General features: G+C 42.5%; 1 protein-coding gene across 1 annotated transcript in view; it reads left to right on the forward strand.

Annotated features, from left to right (window-relative positions):
- Positions 1-9587: 9587 nt before the first annotated feature.
- The window catches only part of CCDC6 (coiled-coil domain containing 6), a 112826-nt gene continuing 104755 nt past the window's right edge, over positions 9588-17658 (forward strand). The window contains exon 1 of the mRNA XM_036828935.1: positions 9588-10496. Coding sequence (XP_036684830.1) covers positions 10188-10496 — 309 coding nt within the window. The 5' untranslated portion in view covers positions 9588-10187. The remainder of the gene's footprint in view (positions 10497-17658) is intronic.

Consider the following 17658-nt stretch of genomic DNA (forward strand, 5'->3'; position numbering starts at 1 on the left):
CCACCCCACCAACTATTTGCACGGAAAAAAAGATAAACCATAGCATTGCAATGGTGGAACCTGAGTGTCATCTCTTTAACTCAGTTATTAATCTTAGCATCCATTTTTAGTCAACAATCAGACATTATGTGCTTCCTAATGTATTGTGATGTGAAGCACATAGACTCACGTATGAAGTATTCGCGCTAAAAATATTTAACCTGAATCTAAACAAGCCTTAGACCTAAATTCTGGTTTACAGGATATACAAAGGGCAGAGAAAAAAGTTAAAACAATATCTAAAGAAAAAATTGGGCAAATCTAGAAGTGGGATATTCTACAATTATCTTCAGTATTTTAATGACACGAAAAAGTGATGGGAGGCCTTTATTAAGATAAAAGAGACTAAAGAGACAGAAAAGCCCCAAGTGCAATGCAATGTGTGATCTTTGATTAAATCTTAATTTGAATAAGCCAGCAGTAAATGACATGCTGGAGACAACTGGGAAATTTTTTTTTTTTTTTTTTTTTACACCACACACACACTGTATTTTATTTTTACAAGAGATAAATAGACTGACACCAAGCATTGTACATGGATGACTACAACAAAAGCAACAATGATTGCAATTACCAAACATGAAACACACTCATTTTGATATCGATACAGTATTATATGATATTAAGGGAATCGCAGTTAATTTTATTAGGGATAATAATTGTTTTGTGGTTATGTAGGAAAATTATTTGGAGTGAAGCATTATGATGTCTCTGTTTTACTTTAGGATAAACACTTCCTCCTTAGAAAGAAAAAGATAACAGTTCTGATGTATTTCCTACAGGATAAGCTATTTTTCTTTTCTACTCAGGATGCTCTGCCCTACCTTCTCTATGTAACTGTTAAAATTGATGTCCATGTATATGTGCACATTTGCACATACATGGTCACCAACACCAATATTAAACATTTTTAATGGTGGCACATTGGCTGTTATAAATATATAAAGTACACATAAAGCTGGAAAGATTCATACATATCATGGAGAAGAGGTTGGAAATCGAACTGTTAATGGTTGTTAAAGGGGACTTAACTATAAGGGCTCTATGTCTTTTTGAAAAAAGGAAAATACTAGAAGAAGTATGACCAAATGGCAAAACTTATCAATTCAGGGTGCTTAGAACATGTACTTGCACCTATCTTTTAAAATTTTCTCTCTGAAAAAAAAAAAAGTGCATATCTGCAGACCACATTAGTTTGAACAGCAGTCCAATTTATCAGTTGATGAGTTCAGGCAATTTTCTTTATTTCTTTTTAGCCTGAGTTTCCTCATCTTTAACATGGGGATAATAATAATACCTACTCCAGCAGGGTTATTGTGAGGGTTAAACAAGTTAATACGTGTGAAGCACTGAAGCATTTAGCCAGCGCCTGGCACAGAGTAAGCGCCTAATAAATATGAGGTATTATGTGTTGAGACTTGCTTTGAGACCTAGTTCATTGTCAGTTTTGGTAAATTGTGTGCCTGAATAGAATGTCTGTTCTATTAATGTCAGGTGCAGGTGTATGCACACACACACACACATTTGATCAAGGTTGTTAATTGTGTTCAAATCTTCCACATTCTTTTTAATTTTTCATTTGCTTAATCTTACAACAGAGAGATGTGCTATGATCACATACAATGATTGTGGATTTGTCAATTTATATTTATAATTCTGTTAATTTTTAATACGTGTATATGAGGCTATATTACTAGGTGCATAAACACTTTGTTAAATTTTCCTTGCTATTTGTTTCTTTAGTTATTAGGTGTCTGCTTTCTGTTATAGTTTATACTGCTTATAGTGCTTTTGATTTCTTTGAGGGGCTTATTTTAACATGGCTTCTTCAGTTTTGGTAAGTTTTTGTATAATATACCTTTTTTCATTCTTTTAATTTTTTTAAGTCCTTAGTTTTAATGTCTTATTTAAAAAAGGCTGAATTTTTCTTTCTTTTTTTTCAATCTGATTATTGCTATGTTTTTATAGGTAGGGTCAATTACAGTTATCATGCTTTCTCATATGCTTGCATAAATTTCTCTAATTTTTGTGTTCATGTGTGTGATTTCTATTCATTCTGATTTTCTCTGTTCTCTTTTCTCCTTTTATTTTTTTAAACCTCCTAGTGGATTGATCAGCATTTGCTGTTCTCTTTTATTCCCTTTGACTGATTTGGAAGTTAAAAATTCCATTTCTATTCCTTTAATGGTTTACTTTAAATTTTTAACTTGCATTATTCAACTTAACAAAAACATGTCATTATCTCTACTCTCCTATTAAACATAAAGTTTTTAGAACACCTTAACTCTAATTCCTCTCTACTAATTTGTTGTTGTTTTCCAGTATTTTAGTTCTCCCTAAAATAGTAATTATTATTATTGTTGGTTTTTTAACTCCCATTATTCATCATTATTATTATTATATATTTATGTAGATAGTATTTATTTAAATTTAACCACTTCCTTCCAGGTTTCTTTGCTCATGGTTCTTTCTTGTATCTTGTTCCTTCCAGTAGAACATCTAGAAATTCTTTCAGCTGGACTTTGTTAGTGGTATTGTATTTGTCTTCAAGTGTCTTTAATTGAGTCTTATTGTTAAATAGTTGTATAGCTGTGCATAGAATCATAGCACAGTTATTTTCTCTTAGCATTTTGATGTTATTATTGTACTGTCTTCTGGCTTTTATTGTTGCTATTAAGAAATCTGTTGATGGGAATTCCCTGGTGGTCCAGTGGTTAGGATTTGGTGCTTTCACTGCAGGGGCCTGGGTTTGATTCCTGGTCAGGGAACTAAGATCCCGCCAGCTGTGCAGCATGGCCTAAAAAACAGAAAAGAAAAGAACCCAGAAATATGTTGACACTCTAATTTTAGGTAGCTGTCCTTTATAGGTAATCCCTGTTTTCTTTTTTCTCTCTGGTTTTACATAAGATTGTTTTTATTTTTTTTGCACTTGGTCTCCAAAATTTTTACTAGTATATGTGTGAATTTCTCTTGATATAGCTTTATTTTTATTTATCCTATGCCATTATCATTTTACCTCCTGAATATGACCATTCATATTTTCTAACAATTACGGAAAGTTCTCAGCTATTATCACTTTGAATATTGCATCTCCATCCTAAATAGCTATAATATGTATGCTAGACCTTGTCATTCTATCCTCTAAGTCTCCTATCTGCTCTTATAACTCTGTATGTCTCTATGCTGCATTCTAATTTCCTCAGATTTAGTTTCTACTTTGCTAATTCTCTCTTCAGCTATGTCAATCTGGTAAATAATTTAACTCCTTGAGGGTTTTAAAAGTTAATCACTTAATAAAATAAAAAACTGATCAGGTGGAAGTTCAGGTGTTTGTAATTGAAAAACGACGATGCTAACAGAGTAAAAACAGTGACCAGATAACACCCCTCTATCTAGGTGTTTGGAACAAGACAGAAAGGAGGACACTCTGCAGCCATAAGAATAATTAAACATAGTACCCTTGACTAATGTGAGTGACTACTGCTTCTTTGCCAGTTATAACTCCAGCCATGCTTTAATACTCCTGCTTTTTACATAAAAATTACCAAGATATTCAATCACCACATTTCCTCCGCTTCTCAACAACATCTGATCCAGAGCCAACACCTGCTTTCTTAAACCCTGCTTAGTTCACCCAGTTCAAGTACAAATTCTATAATAAAGCCCTCCAACAAATGCTCTGGTGTACATTCTCCTTTGCTATAGCAAGCTAGATGAAGCTAGTTTTTTTTGACTGCAGGTGTGTTCCTAGTCTTTGGTTAAAGGGTTTTACCATACTATGTTTTTAAGTTCTAAATGTGCTGTTTAATAATTTTGTGATTCTGATTGTTCTGTCTTCAATTCTGATTGTGTTTTTTTCTGTCTTATGCTTTCTATTCCTTCCTTTATGGCTCTAGTTATTTTAAACATACTTAATTTTACCCAGTCCAAGTCTATCCAACACTGGTCTTAATTAAAGTTCTAGGGATAGTGATACCATCCTGTTGTTTATTGTTTGCTAGTTTTTGTTCAAGGTGGATTATTTCTCTGTGTGTTTTATAATTTTCAGTTGTAATCCCATCTTCATTTTGAGACTGCTTCCAGAGTAAATTTGTATTTGTTTCTGCCAGGTGCACTAGAGATATTGCCATCCCTATGCCAACTACTTTTTGTCAGTTTATTTTTTTGGTTGGATTTTACACAGAGTACAAACACCCTTTTAAAATATGTTTGATGAGATTTGACAAATGTATACATTTGTGGAACCATCACCACAGTCAAGATATAGAACACTTCCATCACCCAAAGAGTTCCCATGCCAGCCCAACTTTTAAGATATTATATCATTTTGGGGATTTCTGGACCATGTAGCTAGTATGAGGTATATATGTGAAGCCCTTAACACCATGAGGGTTGGGTCTAGATTGTAACTTTTCCAAAGAGATTTTCTTTTAAACTCTGAACCCAGTTTAAGGAAAACAATCTTCCTTGTTATCTTCCTGTTTGCTGGTAGGAAGAACTTCCCCTCCATTCCAGCCTTTCAGTGTGGTGTAGCTCTTTGACAGTCTGGTATTTTGCAGGTATCTTAGATACATCTTCCTGCCTTATATGGCCCCGAGGCCTCAAAGTCCTGTCCCTGATGGGCATTAAACTCAAATGTCATGGTTAGGAAGACTCACAATTCTACTGCTCCTGTTTCACCTGCCAGGTTACTGCTCTGGTTTACAGTACGCTGCCCCTTCCCTTTTTGATTCATACATTTTATTGAAGTATAATATACATATAGAAAAGCACACAGATTATAAATATATAGCTCAATATCTTTTCACAAGTGAACATACCTATGTAACACGTACCCAGATAAAGAAAAAGAACATTACTAGAAATCTCCTAATATCTTTTCCAAACACTATTTCCTCCCAAGAAGAATCATTATTCTGACTTCTAGCATCATAGATTAATTTTGCCTACCTTTGAACTTTATATAAATGCAATCATACAGCATACATTCTTTTGAATCTGGCTTCCTTTGCTTATCATTGTATTTCTGAGGCTCACTCATATTGTTTCTTGTAGTTGTAGTTTGTTTATTCTCATTGTTGTATATTATTTCATTGCATGAATATAACAGGATTTATATTGTAGGTGGACATTTGGTTTGTTTCCAGCTTTCCTCTTTGCTTTTGGAGCCTGGGATTTCCCTTTCTTTCTTTCAAGCTCTGCTGTATATTTAGTAGGATTTAAAAAGCATTTCCTGCTCAGCAGTTCTGTATGATCTGTGTCAAGACATGTTTTAGGTTTTGCAGACTGCCAAATTTTCAGACATGTAAGTCATATATTTCATTTTTTGTTGAAAATCTTGATTCTCACTTGATTTACTGATGACAGTTCTTTAGACTGCAGTTGGTAGAAATGGTTTTGATTCCTGTAAACAAATAATGAGTAAACACAAGTGGGAGGGTAGAGATGAGATATGTAATTAATCTTGTAGGCTTTATATCTTGCTGGGGTTGGATACTGCATATGCAAGGGTAGTTAAATGTTAATAAGTGTAAATATTGAAAAGGCATGTTAAAGAAATGGGTGATTGAAGACAAACAATAGTATGAAGTGTGAAGTGTGGATGTGACTGTTTGGGTCCAGGATCTCCTGGCTAGTTGACACTGGGAATTGGTTTGTGTTTTTTTTTTTTTTTTTTTTTTCTGTAGCGCCATGCGGCTTGTGGGATCTTAGTTCCCCGACCAGGGACTGAACCTGGGCCCTTGGCAGTGAGAGTGCAGAGTCCTAACCACTGGACCGCCAGGGAATTCCCAGGCACTGGGAATCTGAAATGAGAGGGAGCCTCTCTTAATGGCTCAGTGGTATGTTATCAATATGTTGCCTGAAGAGCCACTCCAAAGTGGGCCTGCTTTTGCCCTGCAAAAGTAATTGTTCTACTAGATCAGTGGTTCCCAACCTTGGGCAATTTTGCAACTTCTGGAGACACTTGGTTGGCACGCTATTGGTGTCTAGTGGGTAGAGGCTGGGAATGCTGGTAAACATCTTACAATGCACAGGACAGCCCCTCCACCCATGCCCCCAGTGAAGAATTTTCCAATGGACCTAGAGATGATCATACTAAGTGAAGTAAGCCAGATGGAAAAAGACAAATATCATATGATATCACTTATATGTAGAATCTGAAAAAAAAAAAAAAGATACAAATGAACTTATTTACGAAACAGAAATAGACTCACAGACATAGGAAACAAATTTATGGTAACTAAAGGGGAAGGTGGGGAGGGAGAAATTAGGAGGATGGGATTAACATATACACATTAGCATATGTAAAATAGATAACAAACAAGGACCTACTGTAGAGCATAGCACAGGGAACTATACTCAGTATTTTGTAATAACCCATATGGGAAAAGAATCTGAAAAAGAATATATATATATATATATATATATATATATATATATATATATATATATATATATACATACATATATATAACTGAATCACTGTGCTGTATACCTGTAAGTAACATGACATTGTAAATCAACTATACTTCAATTAAAAAAAAAAAAAAAAAAAAGAATTTTCCAGCTCCAAATGTTAACAGTGCTGAGGGTGAGAAACTCTGCACCAGACTTAGGGACTAGACTTAGCCTCTAAATCAAGATATATTTAAATAAACACTATCAGGGCTTCCCTGGTGGCACAGTGGTTGAGAATCTGCCTGCCGATGCAGGGGACACGGGTTCGAGCCCTGGTCTGGGAAGAGCCCACATGCCGCGGAGCAACTGGGCCCGTGAGCCACAATTACTGAGCCTGCGCGTCTGGAGCCTGTGCTCCGCAACAAGAGAGGCCGCGATAATGAGAGGCCCGCGCACCGCGATGAAGAGTGGCCCCCACTTGCCGCAACTAGAGAAAGCCCTCGCACAGAAACGAAGACCCAACACAGCCAAAAATGAATAAATAAATAAATAAAATGTGGAACTCACAAAAAAACACACAAAACTATCAATTACCTTTCAAGAAATGATAGCACCTCAGTGGCACATTCTATGATTCTATCCAAATTCTGATAGTCTGTGATAACCATCTCATACTTGGCTCAGTCCAATTCTTTTTAAAACTATAACGGTGGGCTCTGCAACCACCAAATCCATTCAGAGTTTGAATGAAATCACTTGTATCTCACACTAATGTAATTAGATACGTACAGCAATTTATTTATAGCCATTAAAAATTAAACAACAAAAGTCGCCTATGATTTATGCCCTTATTTTGACTTTGTTATTGAAAGTTCCAAGGCCATGGAGTAAATCAGCTGCACAAATGGCATCAGACAGATTTTGATGTTGTGCTTTGTAATTAGACTGTAGGTATTCTTTTTCTTTGTTGTCATATTTTTGCAGCTTGAATTTAGGACAAAAGAAAATTTTGTTATTTCTCCAATGGAAGTGACGATCTAAATTTGTCTCTTCTTCCTCCAGGCAACACAGACTACCATTTAGTCTTCTGATTCATTTCCCCTGGAAAGCTGAGAAGAAGTTTTATAATGATATTATTGGTTTTGTAACTAGTGTTTTCATTGTAATGCTATTACTGAACCAGTGTTGTGATAAATGGTCTGTTTATAAGGGGAACCACTTTTACAAGAAGTAGAAAATTAGACACGCTTCTGCTTTGCAGTAACAATAAAAAACCACAGTGAAAAAATATTCTCCAGTTTATTCCCATCTGTATCAGCAGGGAAGCTTTAGAAGACGGCTTTCTCCCTAAAGTCTTCTAAACACAGTTACTGCCTGTGAGTACCATGTCAAAATGCTGTTTTCCTCCAAATCCTGTTCAAGACCAATCCATTTTAAGTTACCATAACCATGGGCCCTTTAAGAAAGTCAGGCACTTTAAACCCCACCCCTCTGCTGACTTGTAGCAGTAGGTCCTCTTTCTGAGGCAGTTGGTGATAAAGCTGAGAGCCAACTTGCCCCCTGCTTTGCCTGGAAGGAATGTTTCTAAGTAAGCTTGAAAAGTGGAAGCTTTAAGATACTGTGGGATAGGGAACAATGGAAACTTGTGAAGTATGGAAGCCAGACTGGCTCTTAAGATTCTATCACGGTGCTGGATAAAGTGGAAAGAATGCTGTTAAGTCTGAGTTTCGCCTTGTGGCACCGCTCCCTGCTAGCATTGCTCCTCCATTTCACCCAGCAAGTGAGTTTTCCAGAAGCCGTTTCCAACTTAACGAGCTGCTTGTCTCATGTAGCAGATCCCCAAAAGGAAAAGTCAGCGAGAGGAGTCAGTTTCAGTGAAATTAAACTGGATCACTTCTAACAGAATTATTTACATTGGTTGTATGCTTCTGAAGAGTAAAGCCAGCTCTCTATTTTTTTTTCTTTTTGTTCCTGCTACAGCAACAGTGACTAAGTTCAGAAGTCCTCTAGTACTAAACTAAAAAATAATTAGGAGAAATTTGGGGTTTAATTGCAGTTGGCATTTTGGAGCTGTCTGCTAGAAACAGCCATCTTGGTAGAAGACGATGTCATTTGGAACTCTTGGAGGTTTCAGTTTACTCCCGGTACCAGTTCTCATTAGCCACTGAATAACAGTGTAATCATTAAGTCAAGTTTAGGTTTAAAGATAATGGAGGAGTTGGAATAAAAATCATTAAAGCCACTTCTTTATCCTTCCTAACACTTTATAAACTTCCCCCAGAGTTCAAAGCAATAGAAAAAATTTTACACTTTTTTTTTTCCCTATTTTTTGTTTCCATGTGTTTGTTCTTTCGTTGGCTAAGCTTGGATAATAAAACTAGTCTGGTCAGTTTCATTTTCTGATTTTTATACATAAGTGAAAGCTGTTTTGTGTCAACCGTGTAAAGTGTTTAGAATCATCTCACCTGCTGGCCAATTTCCTGTAAGCCTTTGTTTGGGAGGGGAGAGGGGAAATACAACTTTTGATTTTGAATTTCTTATGCTTTTCAAAACTAGAACCCTGAATTAGACCACAGTAGCATAATTACTGTTTTATTTTTGACCTACTAAACTTTCCTAGAAGTGGGCAAAATGATCGTAAAGAAGAATGATGGTTATGTTGTATTCCCACTTAATCACCACTTTTAGTATAGCCGAATGCTCTGTCTGCAGTTACTTTGGAAAATTGGCATTTAAAAGAGATGTTTTAATCCACAGAAAGTGTTTCTCTTTTTTCTTTTGGGATTAGATTAATGTTACTGTCTTAATCCTATTGCGCGACAGGTCCTGGCATTGTCTGCAAGATACAGAGAAAAAAAAAAGTTGCACCTTGTTTAAACAATTGAGCGCAGTGTGGTTTACGAGATTATGAAGAGGAGTAATGAGGGCGGTGTGTCTCTTCTGCAAATTTTTTCTTAACGAGGTTAACCTGTGGCTGCTGTCGCCTCGCCCTCCTCGGCTCCTTGCAGGCTAACTTTCTGTTGTTCTGTGAGCGCTATCCGAAGCTTCCCAGGCAAGCTCACGGAGATCAAACTAAAAGGGCTGCGTGTATGTCTGAAACAGACAGAGGGAGACAGGAGCACACACGGTCGGTGGAAGATGGGGCCACGGGCTCGGCCGGGGCTGGATGCCGGAGCCGGGCTGACCTTTCCACGTGTCCCCAGCACCTGCGAGGCTAGTGGGGCGGTAGGTTTCCTTCTCCCAGGAGCGGGCCCGAGCCCGGAAGAGGCTGGGCGGCCTCGGGCTTAGGTCAGGGGGCTGGGAGGCCCACCCTCGGAACACTCGTGGCCGGCGAGCGGCTGGTGCGTAGGCTGGCCTGGCCTTCCCGCCCCGGCCGGGCCCGCGCTTCCCCCGCCGGCCGGCGCACGCCAGGAGGAGGGCGGCGGCGGCGGCTGCGGGCGGGTCTCGGAGCTTTCGGCCGGCTTTGCAGGGCGGCCTAGCGAGCGCGCCAGGCCCGGCTGGAGCGAGCCCCAGTGCAATACTGCCCGAGCCCGGGCGGGGTCTCTGTTCTCTGGCAGAGGAGGTCCCTTGGCAGCGGGAAGCTCCCTCTCTTTCTCTCGCAGCCGCTCCGAGTCTGCGCCCTGCTGCCAGGCTCCCAGCTCGGCGCTCCCCTGTGCTCGCCCGGCGCCCACTCATTCGCAGCCCAGCCTTCGCCGCCGCCGCCTCCCTGCTCCTCCTCCTCCTCGTCGTCTCCCCAGCCCGCCGCGGCCATGGCGGACAGCGCCAGCGAGAGCGACACGGACGGGGCGGGGGGCAACAGCGGCAGCTCGGCCGCCATGCAGTCGTCTTGCTCGTCGACCTCGGGCGCCGGCAGCGGCGGTGGCGGCGGGGGAGGCGGCGGCGGTGGGAAGTCGGGGGGCATTGTCATCTCGCCGTTCCGCCTGGAGGAGCTCACCAACCGCCTGGCCTCGCTGCAGCAGGAGAACAAGGTGCTCAAGATCGAGCTGGAGACCTACAAACTCAAGTGCAAGGCGCTGCAGGAGGAGAACCGCGACCTGCGCAAAGCCAGCGTGACCATCGTGAGTGTCCCCCAGGGGCGCGCCGCAGCGCCGACCTCCGCCCGCACCCGGGAGACGCTGCACCCAGACCCGGGCGGCCCCCGGGCTCCCCGAGGCTCCCGAGGACCCGGAGAGAGCACGCTCCCTGCCAAGCCCCGCCGGCCCCGGAGGGTGGGGGAGAGGGAGGTGTCCCTTCGGGGCCGCGCGGGTCTGCCCTCCCCGGGGTCCAGGGCCCTCGCGGGGTGCGGGGGGGAGGCTGCTGGAACCACCACCCGCGTTTCCTTGTCGCCTCTGGGGAGGAGGCCCCTCCCGGGCGGAGCTGGAGGCTGGCGGCGTGGCTGGGGAGGCGGGGTGGGACTTTTTTCAGTCCTAGTTTGCTTGAGGGGTGCGTGCAGAACCCGGGAGCCCTAGGCAGAGGGAGAGTGAGGAAGCCGGGGCCTGTTCCGGGGGCCTGCGTTGGGGTTCGGGGGGTGCGCAGCTGGGCTGGGCACTTCGCTGGCATCAGGACGGCGCTATAGCTGGATCGCCCGGGGAGGGGGCGGGAGAGAGTGGCCGGGAATCCGGGAAGTGGAGTTTTTCTGGCCAGGATCGAGAGGGAAGGGCGGGTACCGGAGCTGATGCGCCCACCTCCGTCGGAAGCCCTTTCCTTGGGTGGGGGGTGGCGGCGGCGGTGTACAGCCGGGAGAATGCAGCATCTTATACCGGCCTGGACAGAGTGAAGGCTACGAAGCCTGAACCGGCCGAAACCTGGGTGAAGGGGATCGACTGACTCCCTCGCTGAGCAAGATGTACGTGTGTTTGCTTCACTGGTGGTGGAGTGTCTAGGGATATTTTGCTTCGGAGTCCAGATACTTGACGGGAGAACGGGCTGTCTGTTCTGTTTCCACCTGGCCTCCAGAGGCGCCCCCGAAGAGGGGAAGATTAGGGGTGTAGGTCTCCCTTTTAGTGTAGCAGGCCTTTAGAAAGGCCACTATTAGCTATGATGAAGCGAAACATAACTGGAAAAGTACACTGTGTGCTCTCACCTACCATCCCTGCCAGCTAGCTGCATCATTAACTTGCAGGATCCCCATACAGACAGCCCTGTTGAGATCAAAACAGATTCCCAGCCAGGAGGAGAGAGGAAAGTGTCAAGAAACCAAGGGGATAAATTGCCATTGCTGCTGCACAATAGCTGATTAGGCTGAACCTTCAGATGGAGAAAAAGGCATGGACTTGGGGACAGATCAAAGATCACAACCCTGGAAAGGAAATGGGGCAAGTTTAGGATGCCCCTGTGCCAGGAAAAAGTCTTCAGTGGAGGAGGGAGTGTGTGTATGCCCCCCCCCCCGCCCCAGTGCTAGCTCACACTTGGGAACTGGATGGCATTCTGAATTTGCTTAGAAAGCAGGTTTTCACCCCAGTTTCAGTGTGATGGGCAGCCTAAATAGAAATTGGTTGTTGAAAGACACTCCGCATGCTCAAATCCAGCCCTGGTGAATGGCATTGGAGCCATGTTCATGTGTCTGCGGACTGTGAAGTTCTTCAAGTGCTCTGTCGGTAGGAAGGGGGAGGAATTTGCAGAGGTAGCCACTTCCAAGCCTCTTGAGTAGCTTTCTTGGCTGAGAGAGATGTCTATGGTGAGTGGGGGTTTGGGAAGAGGGGGAAGCTGGTGGAAGCAATTTAGTTAAGGTTGGAGTGAGTAAATGAGAGGGTTCGTTGGTCTCTTGGAGAATGTGAACCACCAAAAGCAGTAACACTTACACGAAACAGAATCTCTGGCTTCTCGCGTACTGTGAGCAGTTCAGGCTGTTTTTGTTTGGGAGGGAGGATAAGGGGGGTGGAGAGACTAGGAAAGGGTTATCTGTTTGACACCTGGCCACATTAAAAAGTAGGTCTGTAAATTGTACACCACACGTTGGCTTTGCATGGACAAACATGTTCATTCCTGGTGTGTAAGATCAGAGGCCTCTGAATACTTGGCGTGAAGAGCGTGGTGGCTTCCTTGGCACTTCCCTCAACTAAAACTGACATTTCACCAAATACGCCTTGTGAAATGTTCTGTGGCCTCACTGAGTCAAATTTTAAAAGTGTTTTAGATGACAGCCTATACGTACCAGAAGTCTCTCCATGCTTCTTTAATCTCTGATTAATATATTCAGGGAAACAAATAAAGTGCTTGTGGTTTCCTGAGTTCCCTAGTACTTGGCAGGTGTTACTAAGGCAAATGCAGGGGAGAGATTCCTTCAAGCTTTTGAGAATTTTGTTAGAGTTAACTGACCTAGGACACAGATTGTGTTTGGTGGGTTTGACCTCTAGGGTGTGTAATTTGCGAGGAGAAATGTGTGCGACCACATGAAGTGGGTCTGTGGATGTAAGGATTCCATTGAAAAACGCTGTCATAGTCTATGTCAAGGTTAAGCTGCACAGCCTCTGACAACGCTAACTGAAATATAGCCCTTGCTGGTAGCTGCCCAGGAAGTTTTTTGACAAGGTCTAGATATTCAATTAAGTGAAGGCTTTGCTAGATTTTTCACTATGTAGTTTAGTTGAAGGGAAGATGGTACCAGAAGCCTATTACTACTTGCCTTCATGGCTCTTACTAGTTCCTCTAATTGTGATATTAACTTTCATGTTTTGAGCACAAAAGGCGATTATGGATGTCTTTTGATTTCCTTGAACGTATTCAGGAAGGTACCTTGCTAATCAGCCACACCCTGGGAAGAGAGCAGCGTGCTTTTTTTAAAACTGTTTTTTAGAGTAGTTTTAGGTTTGCAGAAAACTGAAGCAGAGGGTGCAGAGATTCCCCCAATATTCCCTCCCCTTCCTCTCATTGTCCATTATCAGCATCCCCCATGTGAGTGGTACATTTGTTACAATCAATGACCCAACATTGAAACATCTTAATCACCCGAAGTCTATAGTTTACATTAGGGTTCACTCTTGGTGTTGTACATTCCATGGGTCTGGGCAAGTGTAAAATGACATGTAGCACCGTAATAGTATATAGAGCAGATCCAGTGCCCTAAAAATCCCCTGTGCTCTGCTTTTTCATCCGTCCCTAACCCCTGGCCACCACTGATCTTTTTACTGTCTCCATAGTTTTGTCTTTTCCAGAAAGTCATATAGTTGGAATCATACAGTCTGTAGCCTTTTCACATTGACTTCCTTCACTTAGTAATATGCATTTAAGTTTCCTCCATGTTTTTTCATGGCTTGATAGCTCATTTCTTTTTGGTGTTGAATAACATTCCATTGTTTGGCTGTACCACAGCTTACTTATCCATTTACCTACTGAAGGACTTGGTTGCTTCCAAGTTTTGGCGATTATTAATAAACTGCAGTAAACATCTGTGTGCAAGTTTTTGGGTGGACAGAAGGTTTCAGCTCATTTGGGTAAATACTAAGGAGCACAATTACTGGATGGTATGGTGAGAGTGTTTTTATTTTGTTAAGAAACCGCCAGACAGGGCTTCCCTGGTGGCGCAGTGGTTGAGAATCTGCCTGCCAATGCAGGGGACACGGGTTCGAGCCCTGGTCTGGGAAGATCCCGCGGAGCAACTAGGCCCGTGAGCCACAACTACTGAGCCTGCGCGTCTGGAGCCTGTGCTCCGCAACACGAGAGGCCGCGACAGTGAGAGGCCCGCGCACCGTGATGAAGAGTGGCCCCCGCTCGCCGCAACTAGAAAAAGCCCTCGCACAGAAACGAAGACCCAACACAGCCAAAAATAAATAAATAAATAAAATAGGTTGCAGTTTCTCTCGGTCTCAGATTATGTTAAAAAAAAAAAAGAAAGAAACGGCCAGGCAGTCTTTTTGAAGTGGCTGTAGCATTTTGCATTCCCACCAGCAATGAATGAGAGTTCCTGTTGCTCCACATCCTTGCTAGCATTCGGTGTTGTCTGTTTTGGATTTTGTCCATTCTAATAGGTGTGTAGTAAAGCTCATTATTGTGCCCGCTTTTTTTAAGCCAAGTCCAAAGGCCAATAGAAGTTCTTAACCAGTGGTCTTTTCTGTCTCTTTTGGTATGTAGGCGTTTATTCTGGTCAAGCTACCCATTTATTAAAGGACTCGTTTCATGGGTCTATGTTCTCCGCATCTGTATGATAGAGGTAAACATCATCTGTGGGGAAGAACCAACTGTACGAGGCCCTTCATCCATGTCTGCAAGTGTCTGGTGTTACCACTTGCCCCCGGTGTGTTTTCTTTGGGTTAGAGGTGGAATGGAATGTTTTGAGTGATTATCTGATTTCTCCCAGTAAATCAGCAGTGGAACCAGACTGCGTATTATCGATCATAATTTCTTCTTTGGAGTGGAGAAAATAAACAACAAATGCTCAGTCACACTGTTGAGTAGCTTTTAGATGTTAGGCTAAGTCTGTCTGGCTTGTCCTGTGGGTTAAAGTGTAATCGGAGACTATCTGACTCAGTGTAGTGAGATGTGTCCAGGGGTCGCGGTCTCTGAGAAGATGAGGAAATGCAATTGTGGGCAGTAGTTGAATGGCTTCTAAGTTCTGGACTAGTTTCTCAGGGTATAAGCAGGGTCTCATACTTGGCGTGGCTAGTTCTCTAGTTCTCTAAGGTGTGTTTTCTATACCACTTCAGGCCTTCGCCATGTGTTTGGTTAGAAAATAAAGACCTATGATAAATCACTAGAATTTAGTTGTCTTTTTCTATCTATAAAATTAGTCTTTCATTATAGAAGTTTAGGGAAGTAGAGGAATACAAAGGCATTTTGAAGTTATAGTAGAAAAACATGTTGGTACGGCATGATTAGAAAACCTGGCTATTTTAAACATCAACAGTATAATGATTTCATTAACCAGTAAAAGCGACCGTATAGTTAATATTGTGGATTTTGGATTATTTGTTCTGGAAGCCTAATACATTATTTTCCATTTTTTAAGACTTTGTTTTGGCAGACCCTATGAAGCTATCAGATCAACATTGCCCTTATAAAAAGGTGTAGTGTGTGTCATTTTTTTTTTCCTGCTTTAAAACTTTTTTTCTTAGATTCTTATGGTAACACCCAACTTTAGACACAACTCTGAGAAAAGCATGACCTCACAGTTAGGTCTAATTATACACAAATCCAGTCTTCTTAAAAAGGCTATTCTTAGATCTCTTCTGTATGTTTCATATAATCTCTTTGTATTGGATTAAAAAAAAAATCCCCACAAAACCGTAGAGGACAGTTGTGACAGTCTTTTCTAGTGCTTTTATTTATTTTGCTGAGGATGGGGAATAGTTCAGAGAATCACCAGTATCTAGTTTGTGGTGACTCTTGTTCAAGACCAGAGACACTGGTCTGAAGCAGAAATCCAAGTTGGCTGTTGCCTGGTCACAGATTTTCAGTGGCTTCCATTGCCCTCTGGATCCAGGTAAACTTTCTGTGGTTTACCAGGCTCTGTGTGCTCTGGCCCCTGCTTCCTTCACAGACACACCCTTCACATTCTCAAAGCTCTCTCTCTGCTGAACTGCTGGTTCCTGGAATTTCAGTAGCTTTCTCTGGCTTCTCTAAGATGTACCTCCTGCCCTTAAATGTCCTTTCCTGCTCCTTCACCTAGTAAATGCAAGTAGACTATACTTTCTCCCTGACCCCAGCGTGCGCTAGTGCTGCCTGTTTGCTAGCTACACGCTGGGTTAGGTGCCCATTCATGAGACTGCCCCCCTCTCCAGGCTCCCAACACATAGGTCTCCCCTTTGGGAGATGGGAGATGTGTTCATTCCTTCAGGGGCAGACTTTGCCTTGATCACTTCCGTTCCTCAGTGCTTGGCATGCAGTAGACACTCAAGGGGATGTTGGGTTGACCGCAGAGGCATCGGGTGATGAGGTATTTTGTTTTGTTTTGTTTTTTACTGGGCAAGGGCACCAAGGCTGTCTCCTGACCTTGTGCTCATAGAGCCGCTCTCCTACCTGCATCCGGAACAACAGCAAACGGCATCTTCACCATCGTTGGATGGATGAATGGATACATTGTATACTTTGGCGGAACACTACAATCAGTGAGTGTCCCAAGCCTTTGCCTTCTAACTATGGATGATGTTGTAGGCTACCTTGTAGCATATACCTAGGCATTCATGATACATTTCACCTCTAAAAGGGGACAAAGTGTCTTTGGGTTCACCTTTCCAAGGGCTTTGCTGGAAGCGTTCAGATTTGCCACCTCAGTTTTGGTGATGGTGGCAGGTCACTGCAGGCGTTTCTTACAACCTTATTTAATGTTGAAATGCCCCACAGCGGCTTCTGGGAAACAAGCATGGCCGTCAAGGGCGGGGAGGCATCAGGGCAGGTACCAGGCACCTGAATCTCCACACCGGAGAAGTTGCTGCAAACAGGATGGGGAGACTTGCTGAATTCTTGTGGATTTCCACATGTGGCTTGCAGAGTGGAGTTTGGGGGGTCGATAGAGTGTCACACCCAGTGTGTACTTGCATTCTTTTTTTTTTTTTTTTTTCCTCTTCTTTTTCCTCAAATTATGCCTTGCAGCGTTGACACCTAGAAATGCTAATCTGAGCTTTTAGACTCATACAGCCAGGTTGAGCAAGGAGTAACAGTCATCTTCCTTGTTCCCTCACTGGGTAGGCGTTGCATTTTGTTTTCAATCACCGTGCAGTTGCTTTTAGATGGATTGATCATCAAAGCTGGCAGAGTAAATGTTCACAGGTTCAGGGTGTTCTTTCTTGGTGGTGGTTGAAATTTTCTTGACAGGGGAACGAATGTTCTGGAAAATATTTCTAATCGTCAGGATCTTGGAGTGGGGTTAACTTGCAGACTCTTCCTATTTTCCTTCCCCAAGGCTGTCAGATTTTCTTATCTTTGATGCTTCTCAAGCCCACAGCTGTGGATTTTATCCCAGTGCTCCTACCAGTAAATTGCAAATGTCACACTGTGTAGGCCTTCTCTTTTAGGGAGAGTATTAAACAAAGGGTTAATAGTTTGATGGTTATTTAGAATGAACTCACCTCCTTACTTATTATTAGTCCCTAGATCCGATGCATGGGGTGCAGTTTGGTGATTAAAATTCATTTTAGTACTCGTTTAATGCTGGGAAATTTTCACCTCTTCAGTAAGGCACAGAATGGCGTGTGATAAATACAGCCTGAAATAGGATTCAACCTACAAGTACTTGGGAACTGCCTACTGTGTGCCAAATACTCTGAAATACCCAGAAGGAATGTAAGGGCTTCTCCAGCAGGATTG

The sequence above is a fragment of the Balaenoptera musculus genome, chromosome 16 (assembly GCF_009873245.2).
Source record: "Balaenoptera musculus isolate JJ_BM4_2016_0621 chromosome 16, mBalMus1.pri.v3, whole genome shotgun sequence".
In the NCBI taxonomy this organism is placed as follows: domain Eukaryota; kingdom Metazoa; phylum Chordata; class Mammalia; order Artiodactyla; family Balaenopteridae; genus Balaenoptera; species Balaenoptera musculus.